The 10,513-nt window shown below is 46.1% G+C and overlaps 1 protein-coding gene across 5 annotated transcripts in view; it reads left to right on the forward strand.

Annotated features, from left to right (window-relative positions):
- The window catches only part of EVA1C (eva-1 homolog C), a 45,552-nt gene extending 44,700 nt beyond the window's left edge, over positions 1-852 (forward strand). For 3 of the 5 annotated variants that reach the window (XM_077342547.1, XM_077342543.1, XM_077342548.1), the window contains exon 8: positions 340-852. In XM_077342547.1, the coding sequence (XP_077198662.1) occupies positions 340-761 (422 nt within the window). In that variant the 3' untranslated portion in view covers positions 762-852. The remainder of the gene's footprint in view (positions 1-339) is intronic. The other 2 variants (XM_077342546.1, XM_077342545.1) reach the window with 1 other exon arrangement.
- Positions 853-10,513: the final 9,661 nt, after the last annotated feature.

Genomic DNA, 10,513 nt, shown 5'->3' on the forward strand with positions numbered 1-10,513 from the left:
TCTGTGGCTTTCCATCTTGCAACTTTCCCTTTTTCTCTTAAAAGTGTCCAGCTTGGGGGTGGACAACCATTTGCCAGTCGTATTGGGCCTACCAGGCCAGGAAAGAAGGATTTGAGGGGGCAACCATGGCCTGCCAGTACGGACAACCATCTGCCATTGTCCTTGTGGCTCAAGGCTGCAGAACTGGCCAGCATCAGTGCCAAGCTAAACCATCCTGTTGGCTTGGTCATTAAAAGACAGGCATAACAAGGCCGGGCTTTTCAGAACTGACATCTAACTGTTGCCCCTCGACTGCCTCTTCTTACTGTCTCTAGTCTGGGATTTTGTTTCTAATTTCAGATCACCCTGAAAGAGCTGCTCTCTTGTTTGTATCTAGTGTTTGCATTGGCCTGGTGCTCACGCTTTGTGCTCTCGTGATACGTGTGTCGTGCACTAAAGACTTTGAAAAACTGCAGCAGATGCGGGAGTACTTGGTGCCTGAGAACAGTAAGGCTGGTGACAATAATGAGGAAGAGGATGAAGAAGAAGAGGAGGAGGGAGGGGAATCCTCCAGTTCAGACTTTCCTGATGGACTAGCAGGGTTCTGCAGGACATCTTACTCAGCTCGTTGTTCCCTGGACTCAGCTGAACTCGCTGAAAGGATAGAGCGGCGAGAACAGATCATCCAGGAAATCTGGATGAATAGTGGTTTGGATTCTTCTCCGACTAGGAGCCTCAGTCCATTTTATATTCATGAACAGCAATGTGTTTATTTTGGGTAGCACAGGCTATTTTTGTGAAAAATGTACCTTCTGTGAAGGAGCACTTGCAACCCTATATAATAATTATTATTTGCAAAGAAAATTCTATTATTAATAATTATAATAAAAGATTTTTAAATACAGAATGGTATGGCATATTCCGAGTTCCAGTTCCTGAAGGCTGTGTTCTGTTTTTGCATCATATCATTTGCATTATATTGAACTGCAATAGCTATTTAGAAAGTCCATTTTACAAAAGAATAGAATATATTTCATATTAATGGATTTCAAAAAGTGTTCAAAATAATAAAACAACCATAGAACTAAGCAGGCAACTGCAAATTTCCCTTCAAAATAATTTGTAGATAATTATCACTTGGACTGAACAAATGGGTCAAAGGTTAAATCATAAACGTATTTCTGCCTTTTAAGTAGAATATGTCCAACATTAGCTGCAATCTGCTGGGAACTAGAAGAACAAAAGAAGGAAAAATGTCATTTCCTCTTGCGATACTTTGGAGCGGTCTGTACTTTCCTTATTCAGAACCCAAGTTTTCATGTGGCAGAAAGAAATATACTGAGGGTGGGGGAAGTAGCTTTTCATTTTCTATTGTTTTAAAGTAAAAATTGGAGCTTGGGAAAAATTCATACCTAATAATGATTTCATACCAAGCTGGAAAATCTTACGTAAATCATTACTTGTTATACCAGGAATCTAAGCAACTTACCCAAAAATCTTTTTTAAAGAAATGAAGAGTGAATAATAAAATTAGAAGGGACATTTGTGAAGTGGGGAACCTTGGGTGGGTTTCAAGCCCCCTTAGAACCTACAATTGTTGTGTTTTTTGGAAAGCAAAGGGTCAACGTCTCCTGCCTTTCTTTGTACACACAGTGAGTGGAGCAACAAAATGGTGAGGCAACATTACTTAGCACAGGTTGTTTCAGGCACTATCCCTTTCTATGAAATCTCTTTTGTCCCAAGCCAGAAGGGATGCCAGTCCCCAGAAGGACCAGGGGATCCCCTGTGTTTACAGCACATCTCCAGGCGGCAGAGATCAGTTTCCCTGGAGAAAATGGCAGCTTAGGAGGGTAGACTGCATAGCATTATTCTCCAGTGAGGTCCTCCTGCCCCAAATCACACCCAATCCTGGCTTCCCAAAGTCTCCAGGTATTTCCCAACCCAGAGCTGGCAAAACGGGTTGGGACACTTTAGTCTTACCATGCTCCATGTGCACTTGTGTCACCGAACTTCTCCCTAGTATCATAATTCAAGCTTCTTTTTTCCTGCCATGTGACTCTGATGCCATACAATCTTCTGTCATATTTTTATACCTCATTGGGTATAAGAATGGGTCTATTGAAATATGCAAGACCTGTAGCGTGCATGATTCAAAACCTCATGAAGAATATCCAATAGGGGGCATTAGAGGAGATGTGTATTTAGCATAGTTAGATCAGGAACTTGCTGATATTTTTTAACTAGTCTCCTGATCCTTTGAGCACACTTTTCCCTGCTTGTTTCTAGAACTAATAGAAGGAATGCTAAACAACGAACAATTAGTTAGGTCTCTCTCTTTCTATCCAAAGTTGTTTCTCTTTACAGCTTGGTTCATTTAAGCAGCTTGATGCTGTGCTAACAGGCTCTTGTGTTCAATAAAACAGTCCTAAAGATCCCTGCTTTAATTAGACTTTCTGCTGGAAGGCCAGACATTATCATAGAATCATAGAGTTGGAAGGGGCCATACAGGCCATCTAGTCCAACCCCCTGCTCAACACAGGATCAGCCTTAAGCATCCTAAAGCATCCTATTATATATTTCTTCTAACTGATATACCTATCCAGACAATTACACAAGAAACAGAAAACAAAGCAAGCATGGTTCAAAGGTAGCTAGAAAATCACGATGCAAATAGACCCAATTCAGATACTTAATGAGCCACTGCTTAAACTAAGGTGACTGTTTATAATGCTTTTTGCAGGACCATCCATTTCCTTAGTGTGCAGTTCTCGAGGCTCATGTGACAGACGGCGGGTGGGGAAGATGGGTTGGGAAGAGACTGTACCTGCGCCTGGCTCCGTCTGGCCTGGAGTGGTGACTAGGCACGCGTGCGCAAAGGGGGGGTGGTCTGTACCCGTCACCAGGCGCTTGACCACTGCGGCCGTTGAAGGTCTGCCACCCTCTCTATGGGGAGGAGAAAATGGCCCCCTTCCCTGAGGAGGTGGATGTTTTCATGGCCTCGCACTGGCGGATGAAGCAGCTTGTTGGACTGTACTGTGCTCCTCGATATTTTCCAGGCAGGTGCTCCAGTGGCTTTGCGCTCCAGTGGCTGTGGGGTAGAACTGTCTGCCTTGCACCCAGCCGGGACTCCAGGTTCCTGTTCGCCCTCCTCTAGACTTGCCCGGGTGCAGGCAGCTCTCGGTGCTCCGGCTGGGGTGTGGTGGGACTGCCCGCCTGCACACGGCTGGGACCCAAGGAGCGTCTTCACACTCCTCTAGAGTTGCCTGGGCATAGGTGGCTTTGAGCTCCGGCTGGGGTGGGGTGGGACTGCCTGCCTACCTGCCTACCTGCCTGCCTGCACCCAGCCGGGATTCAAAGAGCGGCTTCACACTCCTCTAGACTTTATCAAGCGCAGCCAGCCCTCTGCACTCTGGCAGGGGTGGAGAGGGGGAGGGGACTTCCTGCCTGCACCCAGCCTACTCTAGAGGAGCCCACATACACTCCTCACTTGCTGCCCAGGCACAGGCTTCCCTCTGTGCTGGGGGGGGCTCCCTCCCTCATCTTTAAACCGCTCCTGTGGAGCGGATTAAATAATTGGTTAAGGGCACCTAAGGAGGGCCCTGTCCGTGATGAAGAAGGGTGCCGATAGGCCCCTTCCTCATGACTGACAATCGGAGGGCCCAATCGGCAGGCGTGAAGCGCACAGCGCGGCTCGCGATTGGTCCCTTCCCGCCGGACAGATGAATCAGGAGGCGCGCAGCCTGCCTACCGCTCCAGTGGCAACACCACCCGTGGCCGTCCCCCCCGCCACCTGCCGCCCAGCCTCCCTTCGCCACCCCACCACGAAGCCACCCGCGGCCTGAAGAGCCCGCTGCCGCCACCTGCCGCGCCAACTCTCGCCCGCATCCCTGCTCATACGTGCCACTCCTTCCCAAGACTACCGCCCTCGCCCCCACGCCCAGCCGCCGAGGAACGCCTGCCGCTGACCTGGCCTTCCGCCGCAACAACGACCACCCCGCCCACCCCGAACCTCGCCCACCCACGCCACTGGACCTACGCAGAGCTCCCACGAGGCCTCCTGCCCTTGGAGCCCGCAGCTTGCCTCACCCCTGCTCTGAGATCCAGCCAGCCCTTACAGACGCAGGTAGGCCACAGCCCGGCTCCACCACTCCTCGACACTTCACAGGCCGCCCCCCCTGCGCCCCTAATATCTCGCGCCCACTGTCTTCAGCTTACAGTGGGCTCTATTCCTAGTAGAATCATAGAGTTGGAAGGGGCCATACAGGCCATCTAGTCCAACCCCCTGCTCTACGCAGGATCAGCCCTAAGCATCCTAAAGCCCTCCCTCCCTTCCTTTTTTCTCCCCTTTCTTAATCACCTCCTTCCTTCCATTCATCCCTTCTTTTCTCCCCTTTCCTTCTTCCCTTTCCATCCTTCGTTCTCCCCCACTCCCTTCCTACAAACCCACCACTTCAAGGTGTTACCCTCCACCCTCACACCATACTAGTGCCCGTTCTATTTTCTGTTACAACAGGCTTAGGCTACTAGTGAATTAAATGAAACATAAATAACATAAAAATCCCTTTAACTAGAGATGCTGAGGATTATACCCGAGACCTTCTGCCTGCCAAGAAGATGCTCTGTCACAGAGCCATAGTCTCTCTCCAAAATAGGGTGTATGTGTCTTGCTTCCAATCTCTTCCTGTTATTTACACCTACAAAAAGAGGGGAGTGTTGTTCTGAGCTTTTCCTTTGGGAACAAAAGAGTGCAGCCTTTCCCTATAGGGACTGATTGAAGAAGAAGAAGAGTTCATTCTTATATGCCGCTTTTCTCTACCTGAAGGAAGCTCAAAGTGGCTTACAGTCGCCTTTCCTTTCCTCTCCTCTCCCCACGGTGGACACTCTGTGAGGTGGGTGAGGCTGAGAGAGCCCTGATATCACTGCTCGGTCAGAACAGCTTTATCAGTGCCGTGGCAAGCCCAAGGTCACCCAGCTGGCTGCATGTGGGGAATGAAGAATCGAACCCAGAGGCATGCCAGATTAGAAGTCCGCACTCCTAACCACTACACCAAACTGGCTCTCTTGAAACCTTGGGAAATTAGTTTCCACCAGGAAAATCTCCAGAAGGGGAAAAATTAATTCCTCCTTGCCCTGCACCGCAGATCCCAACCAGTTTCCTCCTCCACAGCTGTTTTGAGGCTAAACACAGGTAATAAGCTGTGAAGTCTAATATCGGATTTCCAACATAATATATAGTTTAGCTCTGAGGGCAAATATATCATTTGCCATTGCAACAGGACTTTGAAACATACACTTGCATCTTTGCTTGTTATAATGCTAGGATTCATGCTTAAGAAAGTAGCTTATTTAAATGCAATCTAAGCATAGTACAATGTATGTCAAAATTACACATTATGCTTTCTCGATTCAATTAAATATCAGAGAACATTGTAACCCCTTTCCCAGATTTACAGCCCTGCCACCCCCCGAGAGAGCTCACCTGATGTGCCAGGGGCGAGAGGGAACTCCCACCCGCCCACCCAATGCCTAGGTGAGAGGCTTGGCAGAGGCAGCGGGGCGGGGGAGGGCTGCAAGGGTTAGCTCCGGAGGAAAGCAGCACCGGAGGGTGCGAGAGGAGCACAGTTTGGCCTCCAGGGCAGCCCTTGGTCTCCAAGCTGTGCAGACTTGAATGGTGATTCCAGAACTCCAGGCCGCACCTGGAGACTGGCCACCCCCTGGTGTCTCCAAGCTGTGCAGGCTTGAGTGGTGATTCCAGAACTCCAGGCCTTACCTGGAGGTTGGCAGCCCCTCAGTCAATGGTGTCCCTCTGTACCAATCTTAAAAATCTGGTCACCTTAGCTTAAACTCTTAAAATGGAAAATCAAGTACGTGTACTGTACTTTTCAGTATTTTTATAAAGGATCTGGATGTGGGGATAGAGGGACTATTCATTAAATTTTCAGATGATATTGACATGGAGTAGAAAACACACTAAAAGATATAGAATTCAATGTGATCTGAACACATGGAAAAAGTGTGCAAATGCTCAGCTTGTTTTCAGAGGCCAGAAATGAAGCCAGTGAGTCCTGATTCTAAAGGACAGACACAGATTAAGAAAGAAGAACTTCATGTGGATGACTAACGTCCAATTTAAAATTTGATAATAAATTGCCAGCCATGCAGCCTTGAGAAGCAGCCTGTGCTTGGGTTTTCCCCTTAGTGTTGGCCGCCAGAGCAGGATGCAGCCTCAAATCCTGCCTAAATGACAGGATTTGTTGATCATGCAATTTGCTGAACTGGAAACTTTCCAGGGGGGTGGGCTTGATAAAGCTTGAGTTTCTGCAAGAATAAGCAGGACCAACAGATAGCTACCATAAAAGGAAACAGGGGCCAGAACTACTTGTGAATGGTGACCACCAAGGAACAAGTGACAATTCTGGACAGAACTGTATAGTGGTACAAAATCCGCATTTCAAGAGGAGACTAACAAGGCAAGAAGAGAGGCACAGAGAAATGCTGTGTTTCTGGGTTCCTTCTGTATCAACCTCCCTGCTACAGAGTCATGGACTGATCACCCACTGGGCTCACAGCTTTTGAGAAATATTCTGGAAAATGTTCAACGTGCACGAAACAAGATGTGCATCTATGTAGAAAGTTTGATTTCTGAATTTTGCTGGTTACTGTTACAGCCATGCTGGAGCCACTGGCTGTAGATGGACGTCAATGGGAAGCAAAGACTAAAATAACAGGGAAGAATAGCACAGCTGCGGCATCAGTTTTATTGTTTAAAAGAAAGAGACAATTCAAAAGTATGGCAGAGGTCACAAAAGACCTACAGGGGGGATTCCCAAAAGCCAAGGACAAGGTGTAGCAGCATGTTCTGGCAATAGAAGGCAAAGGAAACACAACTGAGCTACTTGGCTGCCTGCTTGTGTTCTGAAGGTATCTTGTTATTAGGGTCATGTTACTTTCTACTGGAAGCCACCACATTCTCTTACAACAAATCACATCAAGGACTGAATGGATTAACATAAATGTTTTATGGAGATCAGATTTTGCTTTTATGGATTAAAAAATAACCCTGTGTGGTTCACTTCCTTGAATAATTAGCCCACCTAGGAAGCCCACGTTTATTGTAAAGAATGCCCAGGCTTGGGTAGCAAAAGAAGCTGAAAAATAATTCCTTTTGAAACTCCAGCCTTTTCTCCAAACCCATTCAGCTGTTGCCTGTAAAACATTTGTCTGAGTCCCGAAGTATGTCTCCCCCCACCCCCAAGAAACCATTGTAATCAACCAGCCAGGGCACAGTTGTTGGAAAGGTGCAGAGAAGAGTACAATAGAATAGGTGTGGCTTGACATTTAAGGAACTCTCAGCTTTCCTCCCACTCAAGTGAGCACCTGAAGCCATTTGAAAAACATACGTCAGTTATGAAGGAAGACTGGAAATGGAAAATCTTTGAAAGCTGTTCCACTGGTTTGGCATAAGCAAGGCACAGCACCTTGCTGTCATACTGCACAATCTGTTTCATTGTAACAAGTTGAACAAACTTGGAAGCTCTCAGTCCAGCTTGTACAATGAGACCATTTGGGAGCTGAAAGGACTTGCCCCAAAGCCCATTGTGAATGAAAAGTTTAATGGATTAGGATGGTGGTTTTGTGTCTTCTTGTTTGTTGTTCTTTAGGATTAGGCTGCTTTTACAATTCAGGGCAGTTATTCTTAATGCAGATCACCACAAGTTTCTAATGTGTGTGCCCAAGATGCTTGAGCAGACATATTTGTTTTTTAGGAAAGAAAACCCATAAGCAGCACTAAACTACAAGATCTTACCAGCTGGTATGGTATGTCTCTTTTACATCTACCAACATTGCTTTGGTCCATCCATGAGATGGTGCTAGATAAGGGTGGGCCATGGCACAGCGATAGAATTTTGCACGTAGAAGGTCACAGTAGCAAACCCTGGCATTTCTCCTTCAAAGGATCAGGTGATGCCTGAGGGCCAAACTAATCATGACAATGAAATTGTGGCCATCATGAAGACACCATCACTTTTACCGACACTAAAAAGTGATTTTAAAATGCCCCACGGGTATGATGCTGATCAGGATGGGGGAGAGCACTCCTCTGTGAATCATCACCATTTTATTTATTTGTTCATGTTTTATACTACCCCTCACTTGGCGTCTCAGGGTAGTATAATTTACATTCACAAATGGAGACAGTGTCCTCATGGTGGCTACAAATTCCCTGTCACATTACGTTTGGTCCTTAGACACTGGAAAGCTGCTGCTGGACAGAGTAGGCAGACCAATGGTCTGAGCATGATCAGTACAAGGCAGCTTTATGTGTTCATAATATACATCTAATGGACCATGAAGGGATTATCCTTACACTTCAGTACAGTCTCTGTGATCCATGTTACCTGAACCCTAATAGGAAAATAGTTGTTTCAAACTAAGGTATGAAGAGATTTTCCTAACAGACTGAGGCAGTGCTACCAAATAGAGAGATCATACTGAAGGATAAGGTGCTATATGGCAGGAAGGGTAGGATCTTCACTTTTGTAGTACAATGTATGATACCCCATAGAGGGAGTAAAAATCAGAAGGTACAAGAAAGTAGAATTGATATGAAGCACACTTCCTTAACATTCTGACTTCCAGGCAATTGTTTCCCCAAGCCATGCTTCCAGAAGACTCAAGTCATTTTTCAAACAATCTATAGAACTTTCATTTATTTACCCTCTCTCACAATTCTTGGGGTGGCTAACAACAGAAAATCCAGATAGACACACATCCTTATCCATCGTTCCTCTTAATATTTGTGAAACAGCCCTGGGGGTGGAGAGTGTCCTGGCTGTCTGAGATGGAATAGGGCCAATCAGGGTGCCGCCAGCAAAGCTCCCACCCTCCTTCCCTGGAGGCTAGCCACTTTTGCCTGAGAGAAAGACACAGAGAAACAGAGAGCCCTGCCAAACCGCAAACCCCAATTACCTGCTATGGCTCCTGCTGTGTGAGAGATATTTGTGCCTGCCGGTGTCCCATGGGCCCTAGCACCCATTGCATTCCTGGTTGCAATGGGCTTTCTTGCTAGTACATACAATAAACGCATAAATATGTAAAAAATGTATTTCCATTTAAAAATGCTCTAACTTATCCCACTAAACCAAATTCTTGAATATACATGGTGGTGGTGGGGAGATGGTCAGGTGGGAAGGGAGGCCCATGTCATTGTTTCTGTGTGTGCTGGATTGGCCTCCACCACACACCTGGTGGAACAGTGCCATTTTGCAGGCCCTCTGGAATCCTGACAGCTCTGAAAAGCCCCTGATCTCTACTGGGAGTTCATTTTACAGGCTGAAGCCGGAGCCAAGAACACTGTACAGCACTTTATAGTTAATACAGTCTTCCAATCTTTATAACTGCTAGTGACCAGAGCCCTCCTTATTTTGAGGGGAAATTTGCCTTCTTCAAAACACCACCCACATCTTCACATTGCTCTACAATCACCATGCCTGGCTGAAATGTCCAAAATGAATGTCAGTTGCATCTAAACTGACCAGATTGCAGTGTCTGCTCCCAAACAATAATATTGTACACACCAGCCAGGTGCCATGCGCCCAGGAACTGCCTGGACATTTTGGGATGAGGTCACTGTGAGCCTGTAAGGAGATGTTTCTCACTGACTCTCCCCATTCAAAAGAGCAATGTATATCTGCAAGGCAATAGGGGCTCCTAACAGTGTTACTAATACCGACACTAAAAACTTCCCCTTAACTGGCAGAATTCAGTTAAGGAAATCACTAACATGCCTGCCACTTAGTCAGCATCCTGTCCTACAGTCAAGGGGTTGCCAAATTTTTCACCTCTAATGAAATAACTTTTATCTTACCAATTTATCTTAATACGTGATAAGTTTAATTGTCAAGCATATATTACTTAAACATTTTATTTCTGTCATCCTCTAATTTGATTTTGTTCTTGATTTTCAGCTATGTAACTGAAAAAGCCTTTCCATTTTTCTTGAAATTCTGAAGTTGGGTCTGTTATGTGTAAAATATGTTAATTTTACTAATGTTACATATTCATTTAGTTTATTTTTATTTATTTTAAATTTATTGACTGCTACTCCTGGACCAAGTCAGCTTGTGGTTGTTTACAGTAACCCCCCCCCTGATAAAAAATCAATACAATTAAAGAAGTCCCAGGCAGCATAATCCCATCTCACTCCCTCTCCCCTCCCCAGTTCATCACAGGTCGGCGGCCCTTCCCCTACACCCACCACCTGCCAGCCTCAGGAGGGGAAGCACTTCCTGCCCTAGGTTCCTGCTTCAGGACAGCCTGAGGAATGACCCCACATCTTCCACAATCTGGCTTCAATCTGGCTATAAGGAGACAGGCAGTTCCTCAGATGTGTGGGGCCCAGACTGAGGATGGTCTTAAGCATTATTCTTCCATTTAATCAAATCTGGACATTTCTTTGCCTTCCATTTTGCTGCTAATATTACTCTTGCTGCAGTCACCATATAATTCACTGTATATTTTTGCAATATTTCTT

The sequence above is a fragment of the Paroedura picta genome, chromosome 6 (assembly GCF_049243985.1).
Source record: "Paroedura picta isolate Pp20150507F chromosome 6, Ppicta_v3.0, whole genome shotgun sequence".
Lineage (NCBI taxonomy): Eukaryota > Metazoa > Chordata > Lepidosauria > Squamata > Gekkonidae > Paroedura > Paroedura picta.